Genomic DNA, 14953 nt, shown 5'->3' with positions numbered 1-14953 from the left:
GCCAGAAGTGAGCCATCCAGTGAAAGCTTTCGGGTGTCTTAACTGACAATTGTCTTCCTCTCATTCTGCCCTCTCTAGTAGCATCTGAGTGTGCGCTCTGGAAAGGGGACTAAGCCAGGAGCAGACATCTCAAGTCTAAATGTTTATTTTTGCAGCTACTTGTCTGACCCCAAGCTAGCATGTACTTTCTCTGGGTTAGATTTTCCTCTTCTGAAACACAGATTTAAATACTTTCTTTCTTAATCTTCTTTAGACTCTGATACTATCTGATTCTATGATTATATTACCTAGATATTAATACTGTTTAGCCCATTAGCAGCCATCTTCTGCAAAGTGTAACAAAACCACTGACTTCCTGGTCTTCACAGCCTTAAGATCATCTTCTGTCTTTTTATATGAGGATATTTCCCCCTGGGCGGTTTATAGACACTTAAGTTTCTATTTGCTGTAGCTGGATGCTCCTATAGCTGAGGCTTTGACCGTATTTCATATTTATTTATCTGTGCCAGAGCTTAGGATCAGGTAGCAGCTAAGTCATTTAAGGTTATTCAAATGCATTGAAAGTGTTGCTTAATAATTCAGAACCAGTTTTCTCTGTTTAGAGTGTTAAGAGTTTTTAAATCCTCTAATTAGTCAATTCCAACACTTTAAACAGAGAAGGGGAAAGCTGTCCCTTCGAAAAGGGCAACTGCTACAAACTTCTTGTGAGCTCTCTATATCTGGGTGCTAGGATGTCTGAGGCTAGAGCACAGTGTCCGAGCAAAGGGCCCTGATGGAGGCAGCAACTGACGATGTCCCTGCCGAGCTCTGCCTGCTAGGCTGAGAGGTGAGGAGAGCTAGGTGCAGGAGTGCAGCTTCCGGGTTCTATGTCTTTGGATTGGGGTGGCTGTGTGAAGAGTGGAGAAACTGCATGCAGTCATTCTGTAGGCCAGTCTTTCTGCAACATTTCTGGAACTGAAACCATTTCTACCAGTAAACTAGGCCCTGGGAATAGAAAGTCAATAAAAGTTCATATATGCCCTGAGAATTCAGCTTAACTGGAGTCATAAACAATTGTAAAATGACTTGAGAGCCATAACGTAACTCACTATGCTATAGATCTTCTGCGCTTCATTCTTCAGAATCCCTCACCTCGTTAAAGAATAAGAGGTGAATGCGACATGAACAAAGAGCAGTATTGGTGTTGCCAGGACCTACATTCCAGAACAGATCCTAACCTTGCATCTGCAGCAAACTTCGGCAGCCACCGTGTCCAAAGACCCTACGAGTCAGCAAATGGGACATAGAGTAGATGAGGGAAACCACAGTGAATGTATCATTTGCTGTGTCTCAGGCCTGTGACCTGATCAATGATACTGGAAGCCAGGTGTGATTAGCTCTGTTCTGGGAAGAGGAAGGGGGATTTAGGCTCTGTCAGAGGCCCAGTTTTGTAGGGGAAGTGGCATTGTAGTGCTGTAGTCCAGGAGTTTGGGAAGTCTCTCATAAAGGTTTGGTGTTGCACAGGCCTTCTGGATCAGCCTTCAAAGAATGTTCCTGCTCTGTTCATGGTTCTTGCTGTCCAGTTTCATAAGCTTTTGGGCAGATGAAGTGTAATATCAAAATAGCTCAGAGAAAGCCTTGGTAACATTTAAGATATTGAACGTGCTGCATCTGGTAACTAGAAATTTTAATGATCTCCTGCTGTTTTGGTAATTGGATAAGTAAATACATCAGAATAAATCACACCAGCAAGTCTTTTGTATGTCGTTAGGGACTCAACTCTTTTAACTCCTGTTCAAAGCTCCAGCTCTTGAACGGTGCTTGTGTGCAGAACTAGGAGTACATTGGCTTGTATAGCCCTACTTGAGTATCAAAATGAATTCAAAACATTCCCTCTCTCCCAAGCTACTCTGCTGCTGAAGAGGCATTGAGCACACCACTAAATGGCTTCTCTGCAACCAGAGGGAAAGTATTTTTCTAAAGTTTATGCTTCCTAGAAATTTATATTCTTCATGTTCTATCTCCAAACTGCCTTCTCAGCTATGCCTACCATCAAAGACCCCAAGAACCTTGTCAATAACACCATCACCCATTTACAAATTGGGAGCAGAAAGAGACTGCCCTATTATAGTAAGACATCCTTTAAGAGCTGTACGTAGAAGAGTGGTAGTGTGGGACTTTTTGTGCAGCTCTCTTCCATGTGGAAATGTGAGAGAGAGAGCCCGAGAGACATGGATTTTGAAAGATTGTTGGGTAATGCTGACCTGCTTACAGCTGAGAAACGTGAGGTTCATCTCATATGAAGTTAGCACTTGTGCAAAAGATGCAGTGCCAGGATTTAAAGTCTACTTGTTTCTTAATCTATGCCTAGTGGTGAAGTTCTGGGGTAAACAATGATCAAGATTTCACAGACTGTTAAGCCGAGTTCACAGTTCTCAACCTAACCAGTCGGCTGTTATCTTTCCCGTTTCTCAGTGCTCTGCCACAGTTTGTGTGTGGTCCAGTCTTGACACAGACATCTTAGAGACCTGTTGTAATGACCTGGCTGTGTGGTGTGGTGTTGGCCTCTGAGAAGAGGCCTGTCCCCTAGATCGCTGTTTCCCTACCTCCTTCAAACCTCTACATACATCCCACCGAGGTAACCTTGCTGCCTTGAGCAGGCTCAGAATCAATCCCGCCCTGAGCCTTCTGGAGCTCCTGGTGGAGGCAGAGACTAGCACTTATCTCTAAGCTGGGCATGAGCTGGGTATGCCTCTGAAGCTGATCTGTGCTGCATTTCTATTACTGTGCTATTGGATCTCCATCTGTGAATTTATCTATGTAGTTTATGCTTCAGTAGACCACAACTTTTAAACTGCTCTGTAAAGCAGGACTGTGTTTATTTGACATTGTGCCTTCAGGGGCCCGTGATGAACTAATCTTAGGAACTGACTTCTCAGAGAAAGGATACATGACTATTCTCCTTCTTAGATTTTTTACATTTTCTTTAATTTTTTGTTATTTTTTTTTATGCTTGCTCTGTATACTTGGAATTTCTCCTGCTTTTAAAGAACATCTTTTCCTCTTACCCTACCCTTCCTAGTATGCCCCTTTCTTACCTCTGGACTTTTCCATTAACATTGCCACTTAATAGTGTGGTGACCAAAGCAAAGGAATACAAAGGCAAGGGAAGGTGACCAAGGCATCCCTAACAAGATGCCAAGTTTTGAAGACATTTTAACACTAAAAAACATTTTAGTTTAAAAAAAATAAATAAATAAAAAGAAAAAAATTTAGTTTTACCCCGTCTATAAGATGGAATACTTAAAGAATTACAATAATCACTTAATTAGATAATAAGGAGGTAATTAACTTAGTATGTGGCATTTAGAAAATGCCAAGTAAAGAGGACTGCCTTTCATGCATAGGCTGTAGGCTCAGTGTCCCGGGTAAAGGAGAGAAGGAAGCTGAAGAGGGAGAAGCAGGCTAGATGTGGTATAAAGCAGGCGGATACTCAGTTGTAGCTGCTCAAAATGGTGGAATGGGAGGGTCACTTGAGCCCAGAAGTTCACAACCAGTTTAGGCAATATCTCACCTCCACACAAAAAAAAAAAAAAAGTAAGAAATGTTAACTTTTGTGAATGGCAATCATTACTATGCCATGAGATGATATCTCCTAAGAAGGCACAGAATCCGTTTCCATATGACACTATCAGTGATGGCTACTTTTATCCCTACAATAACCCTTTCACCAAGCAGAGAAGGATACTGGAACCACAAGCTGAATTGGCTGACATTGTGTTTGAGCCTAAATGTTTAGATCTCCAAAGCTCAACTGTAGTACCATTGATTTCCTATTAATCACTAACCCCTACATTTTTTAAAATAAAAGCCTAAAGAAGAAAGGTGTCTTGTGTAAAGTTATGCTTTGAGAACCAGGGATGGACTCATTGATATTTATGCCCTTTACCCTCTGGCAAGATTTGATGGCATACAGCCTGTATGGGGTTTAGAGAAGAGGCCATACACTGAGGTTACTGAGGGCTGAAAACAAGGAAGAACACTCAGAAGTAGGTAGCCTGAAACTCAGTAATTCAACCTCCTAATATTGCAACCTTTTTATATGGTTTCTCGTGTTGTGGTGACCCCAACCATAAAATTACCTCTTAACTGCAATTTTGCTACTGTTATGAATCATAATGTAAACATCTGATATGCAGGATGGTGTTAAGCGACCCCTGTGGATGGGTCATTCAACCCCAAAGGTGTCAAGACCCACAGGTTGAGCACCACTGATGTACCTGAAAGTGCAAACACCCTTAAACTTGGAAGTCTATCTGTGTCACATGGAATGGCCGTTTTTCTCACTGCTGGGAGGGGAGAAAGGGTTGGATAACGCACTGGTGCTAATTCTCCATGTTGACATGATTGTCTATCAGTTTGGTAAAGGTTTGCTCCTGGAGTTCTGGCTCTCTCTGCTCAAAGGGCTGCCAGTACTCAGCCTAGAAAATGGAAGTTGTTGCTCATCGGAGACAAGCAGAACCATCTGACGGTGGATCATTCTTCCTTGAAGATGCTATGATTTTTTTCTAAAGTGCACTTTTTATCTAAAAACAGGAAATATGTTTGAAAAACATTATTGCTTTCCATTCCTGCTCATTGGACCCAAAGAGTGAGAAAGAACTCTTGTCATCTAGGGACTTAGGAAAGTTCTAAGGAACAGCACAGAAGGCTAGGGTTTAAGCTGATGCTCCCTGGCAGCTCCGCTATGTAAGATATTAGATCCAGACTTTCCTGTATTTGGTTACAAACTAAAAGCAAACCTAAGTTTAAAAAAAAAAAAATCAAGTAAAACAGAGGCTGATCATATTACCAAACCTATGTGAATGAGCTGTTTGTGTCAATACCTCACGAACTGTAAAGTACCTTGCAAGTATCCTTGATGCTCTTTTTAGTATTATGCTCCCCTTTGAATAGTGTCTAGTAGTAACATTATGTTTACAGTGTCGTGTCTTTACTACAGTTGAGAGGCAGGGTAGTGCAGCTATGAAAAAATCTGTAATGGCCCATGTCCCATCTGTGCTAACATAAACATTTTACAAAGCCAGTTTGCTAAACTGTTGTGTTAATGAGAAAATTTGCCCATTCAGGTTTCCCAGGTACAATGAAGGAAATGTCAGGATGGTTGAGTTCCCTCTTCTAACTATAAAGACAAACTACCTCTTCTCCAAGAACACCCCTCCTCCCCCAAGGAATCCCAACGTGTTCGTTCTCTGTTGATTTAGAGAGTCAATAATTCAGTAAAGTCCCAGGTAAATGGCAGGAGACAGACCTAGATTGGGTTTTTGTATTCGTATTTTATAAACATTTCAGGATTTTTTAGTGACCTCTGACCTTCTGCCATTCTTAAAGTGAAGGTCTTGTATCCTGGAAGCTTGAATTGAAAGAAACTCTTCCAACTTCTTTCTCCATATGGATACTCTCAGGAACATCTCTAGCCATGGAATCTAATAACTGGGTAGATTCCAAAACTAGATCGCCTTGATTCCCTCTCTTGCTCTGCCCTTAATAGTTTTTTTTACTTTAGACAAACTACCTAATCTGCTGTGTGACTCAGTTTCCTCATAAAATGGGAATAATCATTTTGCCCATATTGGAGAGCTATTATAAAAATATTTTTATAGATGCAAAGTGTGTCAAAATTTACTGTTTTGAAATAAATGTTCAGAAAATTGTTAGCTGGTACCATCCCCAGCAAATATGCCTGTATTTAGATGCCTCCAAGTGCAGCAGACTCCCTCTCCCCAAGTCAGCCTGTTCATTAGTTGGTTTGCCAGAGCATTTTGATCGTAGTGAGCTTTGGAATCAGACAGACCTGACTCTGAAACCCTAGTCTCTACATCAGTGGACAAGGTAGCCTTGGTGTACTTATCTCTAAGATGGCTCTAGTACTAATTTCACTAGGCCATCTTCAGCACTAGTTAAGAGGTGACATAAATGCAGGCTGCCTGAACCCAACTCATGGGAGGCACTCACTAAGTGATACCTGCTACTACTATGATAATGACTATGAGGACAAGAAGATAAATTTCTGAAGGCGGAAGAAGAAAAGCAACAAAATCAGGAGAAAGAACCATTAATAGCTGTGTTAGTTCCTGCTGCTTCCCTAAAGAGTTCTCCCTCCCATGATCTTTACCTCCACCGTCTTGGCTCTCTTCTGCTTGCCAGTCTTGAGAAATTCCAGCCGGAAGAGCACAGCTCTGCCCCGCAGCAGCAGCTCCACTTCCTTGTACCCTCTGTCCACAGTTCTCTTGTCCTCTGCTGTTTCTCAGGAGACCCCCTGACGTAATCCATGCCCTTCTCCCTGCGTTCCCCTCGTTCTCTCTCGCTTACAAACTACAGTGGATGCAGAGTTTTCAGTCTTTGTCCTGAATTTGAGAGAGTGGAAGGAACATGGAGAGGTTGGAGGGTAGAAATAATGTAGATACAGTGCTCGTGTGTGGAATTCTCAAAGACAGAAACACACCTAAGGAAAATGAGTTTATTAGGAGTGGATCCCCTAAACATTAGGGTTGTAGGGCTATTCTTAGAGAGTCCATTGTGAGTTTTGATATATGCATACATCATAATAATCAAAATTAGAATTCTTAGCATACCCATCACCCCATCAATATTTCCTTATAATGAGATCTTTTAAAATCTCTCTTCTGAATCACGTACTTGAGTCAGTGATCATGGGGAATCCAGGTGGTGCTCACTGGAAGCTTCCTCCCTGCTGGTGGCTTTTAGAGCACTAGTGAGTACTGTGCACTCAGCTGGAAGAGAAAAGTAACTATCAGTCTCACCTAGTAGTAAACCCCACAATCTGCATTAACAGCCCATCTGGCGAGGTATGCCTACTGGTGCAGTAGTGCCACAAATGTTCTGGCAATCCCCCCAAGTCTCAGGGATCTATGAGGGAGATGGCGGATGACTCGAAAGACTCAGTGCTCTCTGGATACAACAGTGCAGATGCACATATAAACTCACAGTGATCGTGACAGTGTGCACAGGACTGGAGCCAAATCAAGACAGACAAAAATCCCAGCATGGAGGAGGGGAGACAGGCACCAAGTCCTACTCCTACTGACTACTGGCATTGGGTTGCTGCTGGTTTTCTTTAATGGGGTGACACCTGATGTATGGAGCACACTCCACAGCAGTGCCGTGCAGGAGTAGTCAGCCCCACAAGCTGGACTAGGGGAGTTGAACGGGAATGAGAGGGAAATGGTGAGAGTCTGGGAAAGTTAAGGAAGAAGATCATATGATCAAAATACATCTCGTGACATGCTCAAAGAATTAATAAAAAAAAAAACAGTATTTTAAAAAGCCAAATGTGAAAAAATAATGTCTCTTCTGATTATTTAGAACTAAATAATGCATTATTGTTAACTATAGTTATACTACTGGGCAATAAAACACCAAAAGACTATTTTTATTTTTAAAATTTTAATTCAGGAACAGCAGGATTTAACTTAATCTCTTTTTTGGTTACTTGAGACAGGTTTTCTCTGTGCCCTAGCTGTCCTGGAACTAACTTTGTAGTCCAGGCTGGCCTCAAACTCATAAAGATCCACTTGCCTCTGCCTTTCAAGTGCTGGGATTAAAGGTGTGCACCACCACCACCACCCTGCACTTAATTTAATCTCTTAGTCTTATGTTTTCATTTGTAAAATAGAAATAACACTAGTTAAAAGACTAGCATTTAGAGCAAATGATATTTTAAAAACTTTGTATGGTTTACAATGTATTCTTCTTTATCATGCTATCTGTATACTCATTAACACCAACTCAAGAGTATTGCTGAGTTCAGGCACTCCTATACAGGGTAGGTTGGGTGGCAACTGCAGTATTAAAAGCATGATGCCAGCTGTGGTGGCACAACCCTTAATCTCAGCACTTGGGCTCTGGAGAGATGGCTTAGTGGTTAAGAGCACTGGTTGCTCTTCCAGGGAACCCTAGTTCGCTTCCCAGCACCCACATGGCAATTCACAACTGTCTGTAACTCCAGTTCTGTGGGATCTGGACTCGGTAGGCACAGCATACACATGCTGCACAGACATACATATAGGCGAAGCTCCCATCTGCACAAAATAAATGAATAGATTGATAGAGAGAGAGAGAGAATGGCTCTGAATACAAATGTAATTCCTGGCTTACTAGCTGTGTGGCCTTGAGCAAAATCTCAGCCTTTCTAAACGTGTTTCCTGGCCTGCCAAATAGAAATAACAGTATCTAGCTCAAGAGCCGTTATAAGGATTAAATGAGTTAATGTATTTGATGTATAATGAAAAATTATAAGCTATTGGCTATTGTTGTCAACAGTTACACTACTGTTTTAATAATCTGTATTACAAAGCAAATGGATTAAAAAGAAAAATAAATAAAAGACTAGATAGTAAAAAACACATTAAGCATAAATAAATGAAATAAGCTTCAAAATGGGGTAATCTGAAATGCCTCTTATGGGACTTCTGAGAGGGTATGCCTCAACAGACCCGTGTTTACTTCAAACCAGCCCACTGTCTGTAGGGCCTCCCTGAAGCTCGAGATCTCCAGAACTGAAGGAATTACCTAAGGAAAAGGTTAACATTCTTTCCGGGCAGTGGGGCAGAAACAAAGACAACCAGAACAACTTAGAAAGAGTTTAAGACTGCTAGCCAAGAAACACCTCAGCCAATGGGGCCGTCTCCTGGGCACTTACTGGCTCTATGGTCCCAGAGGCATCACTAACATTATTTCACCTGACTATCACACTCCCTACCAAGGAGCAACTGACTCCCCTGTCAGAGAGGTCATGTAGATAGAGTGTAGCTTTGCTTCTCTCTTTGTGATCACAGCACTGTGAACAGACTCTTGACCATAAGGCCTTGAACAAGCAACAACGACATTGAAACTCAGCTGTCTCACTCTGCAGCCTTGCACGGTGGTTGTAATATGGACTAGTTGAGAAATATGTTTGAAGTCCCTGGCTCATAATTGATGTCCAAGAAATGTTTGTTTCTGCCTTTCTCAGATCCCAACACATCGAATAACTAGAGAAAAATCATTTAGTATTTCTTGGACACTGTGTTATTAGTGACAACTGTAATTTTAACTAAGAGTTTATGAATCTCTTACCTTGCATGTCTACCACCCCAGTAGGGTGCCACATAGGCCTGATACTCCAGCCTTCCAGCCTGTTTTGCCTGCCATTACGTCTTTCTGCCTGCTCTCACAGCTCTGGCACTAGTATGATTTTGGTGTCTCACAATAAGCATCATATTTACAAACCACAAATAACAAAGTAGAAGATGCCGGAAGAGCTCTGGCATGTTAATTAAGAACAATAGCAGAAGCAGCTGGGCAGAAAATGCCAGAGTCTGAAGCAGAGGCAGCATAGCTGTTTGTTGACAGAAGCCAGTGCAGTATTGTACGTTAATTGAGGAAGTAGGTAAACATTTGCCAGCAGCCTGCCCTCCCAGTGCATTGGAAGGCAGACAGCAAGCTAGGATCTCCCTTCCACCTTGCCTGCCCATCTGCCCAGCACCCAAGAGATACTAGTAGGGCAAGATTCACCCTGGGTTCCTTATAAGCAGAAAGGATTCTAGGGTTAGATGTGTGTCTTTAATGACCCTCCTGAGCATACCAAGTCTCCTGGATACGATGAGGTCAGTGTTTCCCCCATTACCTTACCAGTCTGTCTTTGACACTCAGGGGCTCCCCTTCTTGCTGGAAGAGGAAAACAGAGTCATCACATTAGGAGTGGCTTGAGTTGAACAGACAAATTGCCTGCCTGGGGTATTTGCCCAAGGCTCCAAAGCTCATGCAAATAGCAGAGCAGCAGCTTCAGGTTAGCTAGAGATTACCTAACCACTGCACACTCAGAGCAGCCCATTGCCCACATGTCCATCTCCCTTTATAGTTGTTCTCGTACGTAGCATGCTTTGTTGATCTGCTCTATGCCAGACACTGTGCTAATTATGTTTTTCCCATTTAATTTTGATCAGTCTGACAAGAACCACAAAGACGATAGCCAACACCACTGTGATTTAAACTGCAGTCTTCCTGTTTTCAAAGCCTTTATGCTTTCCACTAACCTTGCATTTTTCAGCCTTGCAGAACTCATGATCCCTTTTGATAAATATGTTTCTTTCTCTTAGGTTTTTAAAGCCTTCACCTGCCATCTTTGCCATGGCTTAGGGAGGGCAGAGATCTAATAGAAATTTAGTTTATGTTCAGTAGTTGGGGTGTTTTTGGTTTTGGTTTTTTGAAGCAAGGTTTCTCTGTGGAGAAAACTCAGAGATCCACCTGCCTCTGCCTCCTGAGTGCTGGAATTAAAGGCATGCACCACCACTGCCCAGCATGTTTTTAATTTCCAAAATATAGCCGTATTATGTGGTTGCCTCATTTTTCCAAATTAGACATCCTCTCAATGATTGTGCTTAGGGAGCTCCCCGGGATAATGGCATCCTCTCTGGATACAGTAGAATGGCCAGTCTGTAGTTTGCTACATGGAATGTTAATGGAAGTGCCTAGCCCTTGTCCCTCCAAAGGTTTAGTTGCTGTCCCAGCCAGCAGAGCAGGCCTCCATGCTAACAGCAGTTTACCAAGTCCAGGTCTCAGGCTTGCCATTCCTCTGTTTAACCAGCTGAATGTATCCAGTATCAAGACTATCCAGTAGCCTTGTGGTTAGTACTAATTCCTCTTCTAGATGGGACTGTAGAATATGATATTTCGGGGAGCCCTGGAAGAACCCCACCACCGCACAGAATTGTTGTGATCCAATAAGACACTGCACAGCTCATGCCAACGTGTGGAATGCTGAAAGTCAGAGTGCTTGCTCCAGATTTCTAAATGTATGTTCTCTTTCTTTCCAGGTAACTCAGCTAGACCCCAATAAGTCATTATTGGAGGTAAAGTTGTTCCCTCAAGAAACCCTTTTCCTTGAAGCAAAAGAATAAACATGACTCAGCGGTGGAACGAGCCACTTCTGACAAGCCAGTGGCACACATCAAGAGATGGGCTCCTCGCCAACCCACCCACATGCTCGTCTCAATTCAATGTCACACTTCTGCCTCTTGCAAGATTGCTGGAAAAAAGTAATAAACATAGCTACTTAAAATTTCCCATCCATGAGTATATGTTCCCCAGCCCTCACGATGGAGCACTACGACTCCATTGCCCTCCCCTGATTGATACCTGCTCTTCACCCTTGTTTAACACCCTTGTTTACTGTTGAGTGCCAGTGAGCCCTGGTAGAACCTCTCCAGTTCCTGTCTTTCCCCTTCAGTGTCCAGGACAGTTCTTTTTGTCCTTGACATCAAGAAGCTGTGTGTTTGATATGTGTCATTGGGCCAGGGCTCAGACCTCTGCTTTTTTATGTCCATAACTGGATTTTAAGTTTATCACCTAATTTTAAAAAGCAGAGAGAAAAACATCAAGTAGGACATTCTTGGCCTGGAAGTTAGACATTTTGGGGTAGAGAAGTATGTAGTATAAATGACTCCTTTACGAAGATGTGAGATGTTGCTGGAGGACTGATGTGACATATATGCAGGGTGTTTATATACTACTGCCATGGGCTCCATAGTCCATCTTGGAGGAATTCTTTTGTTTCATTGCAGCTTGGAGAACTAGTCAAGTACACGGTATGTTGAGGTAGTGTGTAGAGTGCCAGGACTAAGTCTTGCTACTGACCAGCTGTGGGAAGCTGTTATCCGGCTTGCAGAGAGGCATTTAGAACTTCCCAGGCACCCGCTACCAAGTTGCTGGGCCATCAGTGTACACCGCACTCAGTTCTGCTTCTGCTTCTCCCCCTTTACTACTTATACATCTGGGACCTTGTCACTTGGGGGAGTGTTTGTTTCCTTTTTTTTTTTTCCTTTTTTTTTTTTTTTCTTTTGGAGACCAGCTCTCACTATGTAGCTCCGGCCTCAAACTTGCAGTCATCTGCTTTAGCCTCCCAAGTGCTAGGATTACCCCACAATACCTGGCTGTCACTTGATGTTTTAAACACCTCCTCTATTGCCAAAAGCTGATCAGCTGCCCTGTGGGCTCTCCTGCAATAACGGACCTGCTCTATAATTTTAGTTTCTGAATGTTTTAATATTAGATATTGAATTTATATCCCAAATAAAAGGGATCTCATTCTTTGGCTAAAAATTCAGATGTCATATATTTAAGAGAACAAATTTGGAGGCTTAGCCTAAAATTCATGTGTTGCCTGAATTGATATGTAGTAATCTGGGGTTTGATTTGTAGATGTGGACTTTGTTAATCTATGGGTTTGGGGTTTGGGGTAGTTCATAAGAATATTTATATCTTCACAGCCAATTAATTTCCTTTTAGTCTTGAAATGTTCTCTGTGGCTATTTTTGTGTCATCTCTGGTCTTTATCTTTAGAGTTGACTTCCCAGTTTGGTTATTTTGTAAGTGTGTTAGGTGTATTTCCCTGGTTCCACTATGAGGTTCTGACAAGACTTAACCAAAGCTGAAGATAATTCTGGTCACTTTTCCCTCTACTCAAAAAATATCGGCCAGAAAAATTCACCTGTTTTCCTCTGATGCTCGACCAAGAACGTCAAAACTCTTCTAAATGATGTTGCTAATCCTCTTCGTCTGTCAGCTGACTGAAGAGAAGGGAGCGCACTGTCAGGGGAGTTCCACCTGAGCACTTCCTCTCCAGCTCTGCTCCTTCCTTCCTAATCAAGTGGCACCACAAGATGTCATTTCCGAAGCTGCAGCTGTACTAGGGCACAGCTCTTCTTTGTCCAGCTAGACCTTGTTCTGTAGCTGCTGGGAGAAGCCACCACCCTGAACTCAAGCCATACTCAGAAACAGCAGCCAGGGTATGGGCAGGGGTTGAGCAAGGTCTCTGAACTCACTCTTAACCTGTTCCATCTGATCTGGATTTGACTTCATTATATGGTTCCCTGCCATTCCCGTTTACTTCTGTATACCAACATAATACTCTGAAACCAATTTCATAAACGTTATTAAATGTGACTTGAATGTGTGTGAAGTTGACAAACCCTTTTTCAGTCCTACCTTGGAAAGCTCTGTCTAACTGGCTCAGCCTCCTGAACTCCTGTCCTTACGTCCTGTTAGTGTTCACTCCAGAGAGCATTTGGTACCCTCTCATAAGCACAGCACTAAAGTGACTTGCTACCGCCACAAAATCAACAGTGTCTTTTACGGTCTTCTTACCCTTAGACTTCCTTGAGCTCTACATCCCAGCCTCCAGGCCCCGAGTGAGGCCGGCAGTATATTCCCTCCATATTCTTGATCTGCTGCTTACGGTTGTTCCCCATCTAGATTACTGCCCTGTGTTCTTGGAGCACCACTTGTCTTTGAAGAATTGGTTTAAAGGGCTGCGGAAGCAATGTGAGTTTGCTGTTGCCTTTTCATAGTTGCAGGTTCTTTGAAAGGCTTCTGGTTTAGAAGGCCACTGTGATCTGACCCTGTGAGTTTTATGAGGCATACAGGTAGGTGTTCATTCACAGCCTGAGTTGGATGGGAACATTCTTGTGGAGTCTTTCTAATGCAAGGGGTTAAGATTTTGTAGTTTTTGTTCAGCCAGTGGAATTAAAAAACATCACCTCTGTAGTTGTGTTAAAGCTAGAGGTACTGGCCTGGGTATGCCAGGCAGCAGGCTAGAGTTTAGAGACTGCAGAGCTCTGGCACATTTCCTCATAGGATACCAGAGAGAATCTTACCTGTCTCCATTGGCAGCATCGCTGACTGACACACTTCTGCCCATCTCATTCAGCTCCCCAGTTCTAGATCCCACAGGGACACAGTGCTAAATTCAGTCCAGAAATAACTAAGTTAAGGCATTGCATTTACATCTGTGTAATCCTCCACACCCGTTTCTCACATGATCATCTTAAAATCCTTGGGAGTGGGAGGTCTTCCCATGTGTGTGCACTTGAGAGGCTTCTTCCCATTTTGGCCCTAGTTCTGCTGTGTATGACCAGGTGAGGAAATTCTCCCAGCCTCTATATTCTGACAACATTCAGCTAGCACTTCGCAGTTCACCTCACCTCGCAGTTGTCAACAGTCCACTGCTGTGAGTGAGCCAGGGATGATCATTCCGGTTTTATATAAGGTGCTGAAAAAGGGTTGCGACTTGCCTATGTCCCCTCATCTTAGCAAAAGACTCAAAGCCTGGCCACCTGCTTTCCGTTGTTCTGTAGCTTGTCTACCTTCTCCCCAGGAGCAGCTTTTAGAATCCTCTTTCTTATGCAAAAGTTATGTGTTCTTCCGGAAAGGGAGTCTGTGTTCCTCAGACTCTTAATGGGATCTGTTAACAAAAAAGAAATCAGAGCCACCGTTTACATCAAGCAAACAATATCAGACTATTTGGGATGTTGAAATTGTGTGATTTTTCTATTATCAAGTCACATTTTTGTATCTAAAAGCTCCCAAAGATGGTTAAATGTTACCAGTCAGTTCTCTTGCCTTAAACCTCCCTCTGCATTTGAGAAAGCTCTAGCTTTTTTTCTTTTCTTTTTTTTCTTTTTCTTTTCTTTTCTTTTTTTTTTTTTTATTTTTCGAGACAGGGTTTCTCCGTAGCTTTTGGTTCCTGTCCTGGAACTAGCTCTTGTAGACCAAACTGGCCTCGAACTCACAGAGATCCGCCTGTCTCTGCCTCCCGAGTGCTGGGATTAAAGGCGTGCGCCACCACCGCCCATCCGGCTCTAGCTTTCTTAAATACTCAGCTTTGAAAGACAATAAGAGTTCTTACCACTCATACTGTAGCCCTCCAATGAAAATTTTGAGACAGGGTTTTAGTGCTTAACCATGACTGGCCTGGAACTCATAGAGATCTGCCTGCCTCTGCTTCTGTGCTGAGATAAAGGTGTGCACCCAGCTTCCACTACATTTTGAAAGCTTATCTGACAGGAATCACGATTAAAAGGAACATGGTCTTTTTTTTTTTTTTTTTTTTTTTTTTTTTAACCCCCTTAACTCT

General features: G+C 42.7%; 1 protein-coding gene across 3 annotated transcripts in view; it reads left to right on the top strand.

The window, feature by feature from the left end:
- The window catches only part of Faf1 (Fas associated factor 1), a 310745-nt gene extending 297751 nt beyond the window's left edge, over nt 1-12994 (top strand). For all 3 annotated transcript variants that reach the window (XM_057784436.1, XM_057784435.1, XM_057784434.1), the window contains one exon: nt 10857-12994. In XM_057784436.1, the coding sequence (XP_057640419.1) occupies nt 10857-10940 (84 nt within the window). In that variant the 3' untranslated portion in view covers nt 10941-12994. The remainder of the gene's footprint in view (nt 1-10856) is intronic.
- Nucleotides 12995-14953: the final 1959 nt, after the last annotated feature.

The sequence above is a fragment of the Chionomys nivalis genome, chromosome 11, assembly GCF_950005125.1.
Source record: "Chionomys nivalis chromosome 11, mChiNiv1.1, whole genome shotgun sequence".
In the NCBI taxonomy this organism is placed as follows: domain Eukaryota; kingdom Metazoa; phylum Chordata; class Mammalia; order Rodentia; family Cricetidae; genus Chionomys; species Chionomys nivalis.
Note: the sequence above shows the minus strand (reverse complement) of the source record. Positions and strands in the feature narration are given on the sequence as shown.